The sequence below is a fragment of the Nerophis lumbriciformis genome, linkage group LG07, assembly GCF_033978685.3.
Source record: "Nerophis lumbriciformis linkage group LG07, RoL_Nlum_v2.1, whole genome shotgun sequence".
NCBI lineage: Eukaryota > Metazoa > Chordata > Actinopteri > Syngnathiformes > Syngnathidae > Nerophis > Nerophis lumbriciformis.
Window position 1 is genome coordinate 24380207 of NC_084554.2, and position 15450 is coordinate 24395656.

Here is a 15450-nt window from a genome sequence, read left to right on the forward strand (position 1 = left end):
TTTGGGGCCCCGGGCAACTGCCTGTTTGCTTCATGGTAAGTCCGCCCCTGAACAGCAGTGCTCAATTCCAACTCGGTACAGCTCTAACTTGCACACAACACTTCCTTGTTCCCCACCAATCACCGTGAGAACTCCGTTACAGGTGGGTGTTTTGCCCAACATTGCAAATATCAACACACATTGGCGTCATCTGAGAAATTCTCCTCTTTTTGTGAAACATTTTTTCTAACAGGCAACACTATACATGCAAACTGTCCCTCCTCTGGTGAGGCAGCATACTTTGTTAAATGTTTAGTGTTTCAAGACAGCTGAGAAGAAATGCAGTGAATGCCAATTAAAGCCATCTTGATGTTCAGACGACACAACTCTTCGCTTCGCAAACACTCCCAGTGTTGTTTTGTTTTCAGATGTGCTAATAGACGTGTCTGCGAGGCGCAATAAGCATGCAGGAGTTGAGCGTGCGTTGCACCCACTCGTACGCATGAAGGGGGAAATGCACACTTGTAGCCTGTGTGGGTGTTTATACACTAAAACAAGCTCACTAATGACTGACATCTTGCATGAGCGTCTGCAACAAAGATGACATTTATCTGATGAGTCCTTTACGTCATTTTATTTAGGCACGGTTTGTTTTTTTGTTTTGGATCTTACTGGAACATGTCTTTTAAAGCACCAGTCCTCAAAGGGGGTTTTTCATGACACTATGGACGGACAAATAATACCCTTTACAATAAAAGAATAAAAAGGCCATATGAGTTCAGTGCTTTTTAACAGTGTCTACAATTTTATACTTATTTTTACCCAGCCAGGAAAGAATAAAACGCCATCTGTGCTTCAGTAAAAAGTCACCCTATATTTAAATAATGAGTGTATCTTGCGTATTGTGTGGATAACTCTGCATTCACTGCTAAGTACAATTTGGCCTCATATTACATATCTTAATAACGGCACTGTGGTGTCATTTTTACAGTATTGGGGAAGATACATCTTTATGCTTTTCAACCCTTTCTGTACTTTTAAAATGCACATATGGATGCAAAATATATTTATGATCTATCCTGTATGATTCAGTTTCAGTTTCATTCTCAATATGGGAAAAATTAACACTTTAAAAGGCCAGTTTAGTCAACTCTGATTTGCTGGCTTTATATGTCTGGCATCAGCACGTCTTTTGTTCTCACTTGCACTGTTTTGTATGATTTTTATAAGGCAACGGAAAAAGAAAACTGATGATGAAAACAAAATGGCGACAAATATATCCTTTTTGAAAGCTTCCAAGCTGTTCCTCGGCCAAAGGACGACATATATGGGTCATTCCACCCGATCTGTACCATTTGCCTCCCCAGGAAATAAAATGTACAATACAATTACCTGTAAACGTATAAAAATTATATATATATATATATATATATATATATATATATATATATATATATATATATATATATATTTAATCAAATGTATGTGCTAAAAACTCACTCCTGTTACTTGCAGTCCTTTATTTTTCACGTTTTTTTATATTTATTTAATTTTTTTATTCTTATTTTAGTTATTTACTTTATTAACTGTTACTTCAGTTTCAATTTCTCACTGTACAATTGTAGAAAGTCAACGTGTAGAAATCTGTTAATTGGGGGGAAAATATGATGGAGAGTTGGCAATATGTGCCATCTCTTCTCCACAAAAGGGCTCTTAATGTGTCAGATTGTACAAAGGCTGCCCTCAGGTCACCAAAGTTGGGTTCAGGTTTGGGTTCTTGTTTTCCACTAAAAAAGTATTTAGTTTTTCTGTGTCTTTTGTGTCTTAAAGCCTCGGTACCAACTTAAAAGCATGACACTGCCACCCCCAGGTGTAATCATGCCAGGCATTGTTTTACAACAACAAAAAATATATTACAAAAATATCATAATATACCACATTCAGTCTGGAATGAGGTGAGTCTCAAGTGTTTATTCCCTGACTAAACCCTTGATTTACGTGTAATTACGACACTAAAAAGGTCTATGACTAATACAATCAGCAGTAAATAAGAATAAAAGTGTCCTTTTCAACCCAAAGGGCTCATGTTAAGAAGCGATTAGGAGACCAACAACATAACTCTATTTGTGTTCCCTCCCTCTGCATTGACTGCCTTAAAGTCTGAAACACATCTCATCCTAGCAGGGAATTTCACCTAGAGTCCCCCCCAAAACAAGAACCCAAACACCTTATAATATGTTAACTTTTTTTTTTTTAGATGATCTTGGCAAACTGTTCTTGAATATTGCCAGGAAATACACACACGTGTGTTTTTGATTATATTATGACCCATTTATCCACGTGTCTGAATATTTATCATTGTATGAAACTAAAAGTTTCTATTTTAGCTATTTCTATTTTTAGAGCGACACTATAGCTGCCATACCAATTTATAATCTTATAAAACAGGGCCAACCCCTGGCATAAACACTCAATGCAACTGTTTAGGGCTACAACGACTAGGGAGAGCCACATGATTATGGCGACTTATCATTTCAGTATCTGATCAACATGGTTGTCGTGTTGTGCAGGTGCTTCTATTTTGTTTCTGCTAAACTTTTACCACAGCTGAGTCAGCATGTTCTTTGGAAAAGGAGCGTCCCGGCCGCTTTCATTCAAAAGCCCATACAGATAATTGCTAATTACTACATTATTTCGAACTCCGTCATTGTGACAGATTTACCGCCATATTTTTAAGACGACCGTTCTATTTAAGTTTATATTGTAGCTGAACATTTTCTCCAATGATACAAAGTCTAGACAACATTTGATTCGTCATAGTTTTTGCCTATTTATTGGGTTTATTTTACTTTTCTTATCAATGCTGAAGGCTTCACTGTGAAAGGTGATATCGGATACTTCCCCCACCCCACCCCCAGACCTATCTACCTATTTTTGTTACTTTCTTCTTCAAGTTTCATATAAACTTTGGTCATTATCTGGAATATTAACACATGACTATTAAACATATTGGATTTAATCAATGTAGTTGTTTTGTTTATTGTTTATACATGATTATCATTATTATATTTTTTTTACATATTTTTTTAAGTATTAACAACACATTATTTCCTAATATATAATTATCAACATACTTGAATTGCATTTTTCTTGGTTGTGTCTTGTATGCACATACTACCATAGCCAAATCTACTTTGGGTCACCAAAAGTAATAGAGTAAACTCTCGTTTCTCGCTGTTGATTGGCTCAGGGCCTCGTCGTAGTAAATGAATTTCCGCGAAGTAAAAATTCAAAATGTAATATTTTTATAACTAGAGCATAAAAAACGGTTTGTGGCTTTCTTAATATGTGTTTTAACATCAGGAGAGCCATCCAGACATGTAATACCACCCACATAGTGGGTGGTATTACATAACATTAATTCACTTCACTTCACATAGTCATCTTTACAAGCCGCAAACTTCAAAACGCGAGGGACGACTATATTACAATACTCACTCGGCTGCAGTCAGTCATCGAAGACCGAAATGGGGCCAACAATGAAATCTTGTTTGGGGCCACAAAAGCCTACGTTCACTGTTTCATCACTGTTTTCTATTAAAACGAAGTCGTTTCAGCACCATGGACAGCGACCACATGCCTCATTTGCCATTGCATGACCCTGCCACACTTTAGGCTCATTTCAATAAAGAAGTATGCTCTTTGTCTATACAATACAATATATTTTATTAAGCGGGACATATATTGGGATTCTTCTATTGTTTCCACATTGTACATTTAGTGAGCAACGTCACTGAACATTAAAATCAATCAAAAGCTATATGCTGATTCCGCAATGTAGAACACACACTAATGTGAATATGTACTTAATAAATTATAGTTTTTTTCTTTTTTTGTCAATAAAGGGCTCTCCTGTGGCGTCTTCTTCTTGTTATAAATAACTCTTCTTTTTCTGGCCTGAATGTTGGCTTTTTTTCAGCATCCAAACTTAAAACCATTGACAGCACAAAAACATCAACAAAAGAAAATTCCATTCGTGCAAAAAAAAGCACTTCTTTCTCTGCGGTTGTCCGATAATTCCATAAACTTCACTTGGACGGAAACCATGTTATCTTTAAGGCTATACAAAACTTAAAATAGAGCAAAACACATCACCTTCCACTTTATGTCCTCTCCTCCTTTTTGTGTGTCCCTTTTTGGCAAAGTTTCCCAAGCCAGAAAAAAAAAATCCCAAACACACCACCACGACGTTCCATCTGCCAAAAAGTTGATGAATATATTTAAATCTCCAAGGTTCATATTAGACTAAATAGTAGACGAATGTGAGAAAGAGGAGGGAGAGAAGAAGGGAAATCAGGATATTCATCGGCTTCCTTGGCTGTTCTTAGAGATGAAAACAAATTGCATGTTGTTGTTGATCCAAGCAGAGTCTCTGCATCCTGGGTTGAATTATAGAGGAAAGACCAGAAAGCCTGAGAAGGTGGAGTATTTCCATCCGCCCATGAGGGTGCCTCGCTCCAGCTTTAGGTAAACACGGTCCTCCCGCTCCACCATCAGCAGTACTCCGTTACTGGCCGCCTCCCTCGTGACGTCCTGGTCCCCAGCAAAGGCTGATATCACTGGATAATCATTCTGCATCAGGTTTACCTAAAAAACATGAATCGGGTTGCTGTTTTTGTCTATTTTTTAATCCGTGAAGCTGCAGAAATGAGAAAGGCTCACCTGAATGGTTTGTCTGTTGTAGACCTTCACTACGTGGAAGCTGAAGCTATAAATTCCCCTCCTTGGAGCCTGGAAAACACTCGCCTTCAGGTCGAAATGGTTGCCTATGTTCACTAAAACCTGCAAATGCAAGAGTTTTATTCTCATTTTTATTATAATACATTTTGGATATTTTGGTTTTGTTCCAATCAGCAGAAGCATCTAATAAACAACAGAAAATATGCAAAATTCTCTTGAAAAAACAAACAAACTACAATTTAAAAAAGTGTAATCTTTTTAAGGTGGCTGTTTTTGAAGTTAAGATAACAAATGAATACAGGGCTACGTTAAATCATTTACAGTACACGCCCCCTTAAACTTAATGCTTAAAATGAGTGCATTGGGCAAAAACACCCATTATGCACGTCATTAACAGCTTATGGTGGCAAAATACTAGCAGTTGGAAGCATTTATTTTTAACTTGTGAAATGGCGTTTGCGTAAAATGGTCTGGATTTTTTTTTTAAATAAAAAATGAATATGAGGCCACTCTAAATTGTTTACACTCTCCCTTAGACTATGCTTAAAATGGCTGCAGTGGACAATAACACCCATGACACTCATCATTAACAGCTAAGGTGAGAAACTACTGATAATTACTTGATATGAGTATCCGTTTGAAACAAGTTTTACTTGTATAATGTACTTTTTGAGTAAAAGTGTTCTGGATTTGAAATAAAAAAAACACACACCCAGATAAAAACATGTATATAAGTCCACCTCAAATCAAAACCACATTAAGCATGCCATTAAAAGCTTATGGTAGCTAAATACTGACAGTTACTTAATGCAATCATTTTTAAACACTTGTCAAACATAGTTTTGTGAGTAAAAGTGTTTTGTATTTGAAAACAAACACCTAGAAAAAAAAAATTATGCAAGGCCAACTTAAATCATTTTCACTCCCCTTTAAAAGTTATGCTTAACATGGTTGCAGTGGACAAAAACACCTATTCGGTACATCATTAATAGCTTAATGTGGCTAAATACTGACAGTAACATAATTCAATCATCATTTTTAAACACTTGTCAAATGTACTTGTCAAGTGTTCAGGATTTAAAAAGATAATAAAGTAAATGTAAAGCCACATTAAATAATTTACACTTCTTAAACGTAATGCTTATAGTGGTTGTGGTGGACAAACACATCCATTACGCTTGTCATTAACAGCTTAAAATAGCTAAATGATGTTACTTAATGGAATATATATATTTTTAAACACTTATCAAATGAAGTTTTTTCAGTAAGTGTTCTGGATTAAAAAACAAAAATAAATGTAAGGCCACCTTAAATGATTTACACTCCCCCTCAAACGTCATGCTTAAAATGGTTGCAGTGGACAAAAACACCCAATATGTCATTAACAGTTTAAGTTGGCTAAATAATGTTATCTAATGAAATCATTATCTTTAAAGACTTGTTAAATGTAGTTTTTATGTTTTTGTTTTTTTGATTAAAAAGTGTTCTGGATTTGAAAACTAAAATAAAACAGACCCATATAAGAAAATATGAATTAATGTAAGGTCACATTAAATCATTTGCACTCAAACCTAAACTGTATGCTTAAAATGGTTGCAGTGGACAAAAAGCACCCATTAGACACATCAGTAACAGTTTAATGTGGCTAAATAGTGAAAGTTATACTTAATGGAATCATCATTTTTAAACACTTTTAAACACAGTTTTTTCAGTAAAAGTGTTCCAAATTTGATTTTTTTTTTTTTTACTGTAAGGCCACTTTAAAATATTGACACTCCCCCTCAAATGTTATGCTTAAAATGGTTGCAGTCCACAAAAACACCCAATACGTCATTAACAGTTTAATGTGGCTAAATAATGTTATTTCATACAGTCATTCGTTTTAAACACTTATTAAATGTAGTTTTTTGGTTTGTTTGTTTTTTGGAGTAAAAGTGTTCTGGATTTGAAAAAATTAAATAAAACAGACCCAGGTAAGAAAAGATACATTATTGTAAGGCCATGTTAAATTATTTACACTTGTCCCTAAACGTTTTGCTTAAAATGGTTGCGGTGGACAAAAAGCACCCATTACACACATCATTAACAGTTTAATGTGACCAAATAGTGACAGTTATATTAAATGGAATTATCATTTTTCAACACTTGTCAAATGTAGTTTTTTCAGTAAAAATATTCTGGTTTGGAGAATAAAACATACCCATATAAGAAATTAATGTAAGGCCACTTTAAGTCATTTACACTCCCCCTTAAAATATGTGCTTAAAATGGTTGGAGTGGACAGAAACACCAATTTCCCACCAGCTTAAGGTATACTAAATAAATACAGTTACTTAATGGAAGGTTAATTTTTAAACACTTGTCAAATGTTTTATTTTTGGAAAGAAGTGTCCTGGATTGTAAAATAACACAGCCAGATACGAAATCAATGTAAGGCCACATTAAGTTATTTACACTCCCCCATTACCTTATTTACACTCCCCCACATGCATCGGACAACAACACCCATTACGCACCAGTTTAGGGTGTCTAAATATTAACAGCTACTTAATAAAATCCTCATTTTAAACACGTTTAAGTCACCAAATGTAGTTTTTTGCGTAAAAGTGTGTTAATTGAACCTGAAAATAAACCCCACACCTATTACCATTACCATTACGCACCAGTTGCTGTTTATTTAGATTACATCGCAACGCTGCAAAGAAGTTAGACAATGAGTGCGTGTTTTCTGCGTAAAAACGCTTGATTTTGGTTGCACATATACAAAGCACCATTTACGCACAGTTGTATCCTCTTTGACATATAGCACATTACGCATTAAGGGGTCTTTAACGTACAAACTGCTACCGATTATTTTTTTTAAATGCTATTTTTTCTCGCCCACCTGGTCGAAGTAGATGGTCATGGAGGTGTTGCTCATCTCCGACGGCTCGTGGTTGGTTCCACGTACGGCCGAAAAAGCCACCTTTGCCCCGGCGGAGCGCACCGAGATGCCGAGGGAGGACGTGACCCCTCCGTCCGATGAAGGGTTCGAGTCACACACGACGAGACACTTCCCCTCCAGCACGATGGGCTCCGTGTCGTTCTGGCCGAGGCACACAACCACGGCGCACCCCAGGAGGAGGAGGAGGAAGATGAGGACCAGTCCCGGGCAGCGCGCTGGCACCATGGTCGCTTTATCCTGTGTTCGAACCCGGCAGCCCCCTTGGAGGTTTGTTAGCACTCGATCACCTGGTCCAGACTTGGCTCCCCTTCTCTCCTCCCTCTCTCTCACTCTTAAACACCCTCTGACTCCCCGGCTCCCCTCCTTCCTGTGCGCCTTAGTTAGTTTTTTTTTGCGTGTTTGTGGAAGGATTCACACAAAGGTTGTTGCACACCCTGAGAAAAGTCAAACCAATTGTTTAATTACAAATAAGTCAACTTTGCACCGGCCAGTTATTCCATTTAAGTGCGTAATCCGTGCGTAAAAATGTGTAAACTTTGATCGTATTCTTATAGAATTACTTTTTTGGAGCTGAAACATGTAGTGTGTGACCTACCTGCGCACTCCATGCTGCTGGTTTCTCCTCTGCCGATCACCGACTGAGCTCACTGCTCAGATGCTGGTTCAAAAAAAAAAAAAAAAGCCAAGGTCTCTGGGCTCTCTTTCGATGGATAATCCACGCCCATTGTTTGTGCTACTCACAACTAAGAACACACACTTGGACCGATAGAGTTTGTGGATTTGTTTTTTTACACACAAGTTTACTTCTTGTCTCCCAGTGTGTGTCATCTACATGCTGCTACTGCTTTCTCATGTCTGCTCCTGATTAATCCACAACGCAGGCTGGTGTGCGCTGCATAACCTTGCCTTGCCGACGCACATGCGGCACTCATGTATAATGTTAACAATTTGACACACAACACGGCCAAATAGAGGCTTTGGCGCCACCCAGTGGTGGCTTTTAGCTCTTCACGTGCTAGTTCTTCTCATTTACTCTTTAAAATGCTCAGTTTTGCTGAACAGTATATTTATTGATATAAATGCACTGCTATTTGCTATCAAAAATCTCATAATGAAGCATGAAGTGAAGTGAATTATATTTATATAGCGCTTTTCTCTAGTGACTCAAAGCGCTTTACATAGTGAAACCCAATATCTAAGTTACATTTAAACCAGTGTGGGTGGCACTGGGAGCAGGTGGGTAAAGTGTCTTGCCCAAGGACACAACGGCAGTGACTAGGATGGCAGAAGTGGGGATCGAAGCTGCAACCCTCAAGTTGCTGGCACGGCCGCTCTACCAACCGAGCTATACCGAGCTATATATATTTATTGATGTAAATGCACTGCTATTTGCTATCAAAAACCTCATAATGAAGCATGGAGTTTGCATGTTCTCCCCGTGACGGCGGGGGTTCCCTTCGGGTACTACGTCTTCCTCCCACCTCCAAAGACATGCACCTGCATGGGATAGGTTGATTGGCAACACTAAATTGGCCCTAGTGTGTGAATGTGAGTTGGCCCTGCGATGAGGTGGCGACTTATCCAGGGTGTACCCCGCCTTCCGCCCGAATGCAGCTGAGATAGGCTCCAGCACTCCCCGCAACCCCGAATGGGACAAGCGGTAGAAAATGGATGGACAATGAAGCATTTAAGGATCATTTGTTGGCTATTTACCATATCTTGTCATCAGTACAACAAAACCACAGTTTACTACTCATGTGGAGCCTCAGTTTATGAGCTTAATTGGTTCTGTGACGGCCAGCTCTTTACTCAAAACACTTGTATATCAAATCAATGTCTCCCATATAAATAAGTTAAAATCAATGTAGTTGGGGCTCCCCGCCACATCCACAAAAAACACAATTTTAACATGTAACATGTCTTTTAAAAATGATATATACAAACCCCGTTTCCATATGAGTTGGGAAATTGTGTTAGATGTAAATATAAACGGAATACAATGATTTGCAAATCTTTTTCCACCCATATTCAATTTAATGCAATATAAAGACAACATATTTGATGTTCAAACTCATAAACTTTTTTTTTTTTTTTGCAAATAATAAATAACTTAGAATTTCCTGGCTGCAACACGTGCCAAAGTAGTTGGGAAAGGGCATGTTCACCACTGTGTTACATCACCTTTTCTTTTAACAACACTCAATAAACGATTGGGAACTGAGGAAACTAATTGTTGAAGCTTTGAAAGTGGAATTATTTCCCATTCTTGTTTTATGTAGAGCTTCTTCAGTCGTTCAACAGTCCGTGGTCTCCGCTGTCGTATTTTAGGCTTCATAATGTGCCACACATTTTTGGTGGGAGACAGGTCTGGACTGCAGGCGGACCAGGAAAGTACCCGCACTCTTTTTTTACGAAGCCACGCTGTTGTAACACGTGCTGAATGTGGCTTGGCATTGTCTTGCTGAAATAAGCAGCATTTTCATGAAAAAGACGGTGCTTAGATGGCAGCATATGTTGTTCCAAAACCTGTATGTACCTTTCAGCATTAATAGTGCCTTCACAGATGTGTAAGTTACCCATGCCTTGGGCACTAATGCACCCCCATACTATCACAAATGCTGGCTTTTGAACTTTGTGTTGATAACAGTCTGGATGGTTCGCTTCCCCTTTGGTCCGGATGACACGATGGCGAATATTTCCAAAAACAATTTGAAATGTGGACTCGTCAGACCACAGAACACTTTTCCACTTTGCATGAGTCCATCTTAGATGATCTCGGGCCCAGAGAAGCCGGCGGTGTTTCTGGATGTTGTTGATAAATGGCTTTCGCTTTGCATAGTAGAGCTTTAACTTGCACTTACAAATGTAACGACAAACTGTATTTAGTGACAGTGGTTTTCTGAAGTGTTCCTGAGCCCATGTGGTGATATCCTTTAGAGATTGATGTCGGTTTTTGATACAGTGCCGTCTGAGGGATCGAAGGTCACGGTCATTCAATGTTGGTTTCCGGCCATGCCGCTTACGTGGAGTGATTTCTCCAGATTATCTGAAACTTTTGATGATATTATGGACTGTAGATGTTGAAATCCCTAAATTTCTTGCAATTGCACTTTGAGAAACGTTGTTCTTAAACTGTTTGACTATTTGCTCACGCAGTTGTGGACAAAGGGGTGTACCTCGCCCCATCTTTTCTTGTGAAAGACTGAGCATTTTTTGGGAAGCTGTTTTTATACCCAATCATGGCACCCACCGTTTCCCAATTAGCCTGCATACCTGTGGGATGTTCCAAATAAGTGTTTGATGAGCATTCCTCAACTTTATCAGTATTTATTGCCACTTTTCCCAACTTATGTGTCACGTGTTGCTGGCATCAAATTCTAAAGTTAATGATTATTTGCAAAAAAAATAAAAAAATTGTATCAGTTTGAACATCAAATATGTTGTCTTTGTAGCATATTCAACTGAATATGGGTTGAAAATGATTTTCCTATCATTGTATTCCGTTTATATTTAAATTTAACACAATTTCTCAACTCATATGGAAACGGGGTTTGTATATATAGGGACTGGAGTTCGGCTATAATGGCTGACCTCCTATTTTTAACTACACAGTGGACACTCTGGTGGGGCCTTATACACTCCCACATCTCATGCACGGGTGGGTTGGGGTTCAGGGGTGCAGCGTGCCCCTCATTACCTCCTCGGCCGGCGCAGTCTGGTGGCCTGCCATTCCTGGGAAGAGACCTCGCTGAGGGTGTGAGGTTTTCATTTTTTGTAAAAAATGTATTTTTTAATTTAATTGTTTTTTTTTGTGTGTAGCGTCGCGTGGCTTTCGCTTCCTCTTAGGCGGGGGTCCGTGCCCGTCTGGTCCGGCCTTGCGCTGCGCTGCTTCAGTATGGTGCAGGGTTGCAGTTTTACGCTTGAACTGCTTTGCCAAGTCATGTCATGTTTTTGGTGATTTCTTTCTTTTTCTTTGAAGCACCCACTTCCTTTCTTCCTATGCTTGGAAAAACAATGTTATGTCCATCTCTAGCTGTAAGCTAATGCTATAGCGAGTAAAACACAATGTTTTGGTCGGATCCTACGGGGTTCACTGTGACATTTGCTACACCAACTAAGGGCGGGGATGCTTATAAGTCAAATTTCTGCTACAACCTGAAGCATAAAAATTAGCTGAGAAAAAGCTCTTATCTCAGAACAGTCTTAAGTTTAAGTACCCCTGTATTGTTCAATTAATTCTGACAGTGTAAAAGTAAGGACAATTAATGCTTTCAAACGTGTTGTTTACATGCTTTTTTTTAAAATGTTATTTACATGTGTGCTCAAGATGCATGCTCGCATACATGTAATACAGGCCAAGTTGTATAATCTTTACAAAGTTTGTAGACAAAGAGTCAATGATTGATCGGGAATCTGAGGTGTTTGGGTGGATGGCAGCCATATTTTTTAGCCTATCAGTCCACTGAAGGTGTTTACCAGATGTCATGGTGATCCGGCAAAACAGTGAGTGTTTGTAGTCAAGACATTTGCAGTTCATCCTCACTGATGTTCACGAAAATGCTCACATTTCCTGGAATTTCACATTTTCCCAATCGAAATGAATGGGCAATGGGCAGCTTAGGTATAGTGCACAGTGTCTCTTTTAAGGACTCCTTCCATATTAATAGAATGGCACCTACTAGATGAACACTAATATGTCATAACGTCTGAGCCATTTTCAGGCAATAATGGAGGGGGGGAAAAAAAGCACATCTTAATGTGTCATTTCAATGAAAAGAAATGCGGTTTGGAACGACATAAATCAATGGTTCTTTGACGCTTGCAAATGGATTGAAGGAAAAGACCTGCTCGCTGCACTGAAAGCTTTGGAGTGGTATCTTGATGCAAGTAAACATCACGCACAATGCTCCTGCGTAAGCTTGGCATGAAAGAAAAAACAATATTCCATAATCACAGTGATCCTTTTCTCCTTTCCCAACCCTATTTGACAAACATTGCACTGTCAGAGCCGCCTGCCAAACCATGCGGAGGAGTGACATCAGGTATCCGAGAGCCACAACCGACCCCGGGGCCTTTAAGAAGGACACGTAGCGACGGGGAAAACATCAAATGTCAAGTACGGGGGGGACATGCAAGCAAAAGGGATGTGGCCTACATGGCATCAACATACCAGGGGCTGCCATTGCCCTAAAAGAGGCCGCACATCCTTTAGGAAAGCTGATTGGCCAGACTGAAGTCAGCGTTATGTTTATTTCCCCTGACAGATAGCAGTGCCTACTGGCTTCCAGGAACGGGGAGGTCCGTGATGTGACGGGTCTTAAAGCGAGCCATCTGCTTTTTTTTTCCTGTGGAAAACGACTCAGCCTCATCCCGACTTGCGTGTTTCTCAACAAACAAATTTTTCCCCGGTGTAGAAAAAGTGAGTCCACACCGACGTGGAATCTCCTGCGGTAGTTGGGGACATATTGTCTTGTGTGTGTTGAACACATGCAATTAAAACATCATGCATAAAAACCAAGCTCTGTCAACTCCAAAATGCACTTTCACTTCAGTGCCGCCACGCCCATCCTTATCCATCTGTCCTCCCCGTCCATCTGTCCGAGCGCAGCTATTAAAGACTCCATATTGCGTGTTCACGTTTACAACTAGCCCAGATTGCCGTGCTGCCCTGAAAGAAACCTTTGAGTGACACGCGGAGTGATTGTGTCATGTCATGTGAGACGTGTGAGCGACACAACTTGATGACATCACTGGCTTGCTCTTAAAAATGCAAATGGTGTGTCTGTCGATGTGACACGAGAAATTAGTGACTCATGCGTTCACACTAACGTGGTTGAGCGTCACAATATTAAAATATAATTGCTACAATTTACTGTCAAATGCTCATTGTAATCGGTTCCAGACATGACAGCACATAGATAGATCATAAAAAAGCTGTTTAGGACCTTGTAAATAATTTTATTTTTACATAGTGAAAGGCCTCTAGACCAGTGTTTTTTAACCATAACCATAGGGCCCATTGTTGGGCCGCGAGCGCCCCCAAGAGGGCCACCAAAAAATATCAGTATGGGCCGTGGCGGTACTCAGTTGTAATACACTTGTTTATCACTTGTGGCAGTAATGACAATATCAAACAAACAGAAGAAGTCTAGAGCTAAAAGTCGCAGATAAGTTTCTTAAGAGCAATAATTATGACTAATGTGGTGAAGCTGTATTTTCATTTGCTCTTTAATTTTATTGACAGTTTAAGTGAAAAATATATTCATTATTAATGTTGGTTATTCCTTTTAGCACAATGTGATTGTTTGTACATTTTTTTTTTGTCAGTTATTTATGAGTGCCAACTTATGCAGTGTTTTGGTTTAGTAATTATTAATATTAGTATTTATTAGTATTTATCTGTTTTTCTAATCAGCCTGACCTAAGGCTGGCGTTTATGTATGAAGTAAAAAATACTTTTAATGATTAAGACATGATTTAATATTATTTGACAAAGTTGTAAACTTTTAAGTAGGTTAGATAAAATTATTAAATATGATTAAAATCAATAGGAAGAATAATAATACTGTGTTAATATACGAGTGGGCCTCTCTAATGGAAAAGGTGGTCCCCAAAGTCAAAAAAGGTTCGGAAACCCCATGAAATAACAGCCTTTAGTCACCTTTACACTCTTGTAATCCAATACAGCAATGTTGCCTGAGGCTGAGCCAATCAGTGGCTACACTACTGAACAGCATGATCTGATTGGTTTGGTCTCATCTAGTGACCAATACCACTGTGGTATTGATATTTTTAGTTTATTTAGTCATGTTTGTGCTTGAAAATGCTTAATTTAGGGAAACAATAATATACAATATGCTTAAAAAAATAAAAAGCAATGTTGTGAAACCGCAATATCTAAAGCGCAATGTGGAGAGGGACAACTGCATAACAAATGGATGGATGGGCGAGTTGGTATTAGGGATAGGACTCTTACAACAACTCCTGATTCAAGTCCGATTATTTGGGTGACGATCCGATTTAGAATCTATTCTTAATTTAACCCGATTCTTGCATAATATTATTTGGTAGATAAATTATGATAAAGGCTTTCTAGACAAAAAAAACAAAAAAAAACGGTTATATATATCCATCCATCCATCCATTTCCTACTGCTTATTCCCTTTGGGGTCGCGGGGGGGGGCTGGAGCCTATCTCAGCTACAATTGGGCGGAAGGCGGGGTACACCCTGGACAAGTCGCCACCTCATCGCAGGGCCAACACAGATAGACAGACAACATTCACACTCACATCCACACACTAGGGCCAATTTTAGTGTTGCCAATCAACTTATCCCCAGGTGCATGTCTTTGGAGGTGGGAGGAAGCCGGAGTACCCGGAGGGAACCCACGCAGTCACGGGGAGGACAAGCAAACTCCACACTGGTTATATATATATATAATTTAATTAGATTTTTTTCAATACATTAATCTACATTTATGAATCAATTTAAAAACGGAATAAATGAGACCTTCTTTTTTTCCCCACACTAAGTTTTATATCATATGCTGTGACGTGTTCACTAGTTTTTACATCTTAATTGGCATTTCAGCTCAAATATTCTACTTTCTGAAACAAAATAAAGGAAAAAAATGTAAAAAAAAATGTAGGGTAGGCATTAACTTACATTTTGTTTAAGTTATTGTACATTGTTTAGTTAGTTGGTGCCCTTTTTATTTTGAAAGCGGAAGTAAACGTTCCTCTCACCGGAAACACATATTGGGTAACGCTGGTTACATAGCCTTGAC

General features: G+C 38.7%; 1 protein-coding gene across 1 annotated transcript; it reads right to left on the reverse strand.

The window, feature by feature from the left end:
• Positions 1-1391: 1391 nt before the first annotated feature.
• Positions 1392-8534, reverse strand: cbln2b (cerebellin 2b precursor). The gene is made up of 4 exons (XM_061965617.2): positions 8259-8534; positions 7604-8097; positions 4702-4821; positions 1392-4626 (listed from the first exon to the last, which is right to left on the reverse strand). The coding sequence occupies exons 2-4, from the start codon at positions 7886-7888 to the stop codon at positions 4429-4431; spliced, it is 603 nt and encodes a 200-aa protein (XP_061821601.1). The 5' UTR covers positions 7889-8097; positions 8259-8534; the 3' UTR covers positions 1392-4428.
• Positions 8535-15450: the final 6916 nt, after the last annotated feature.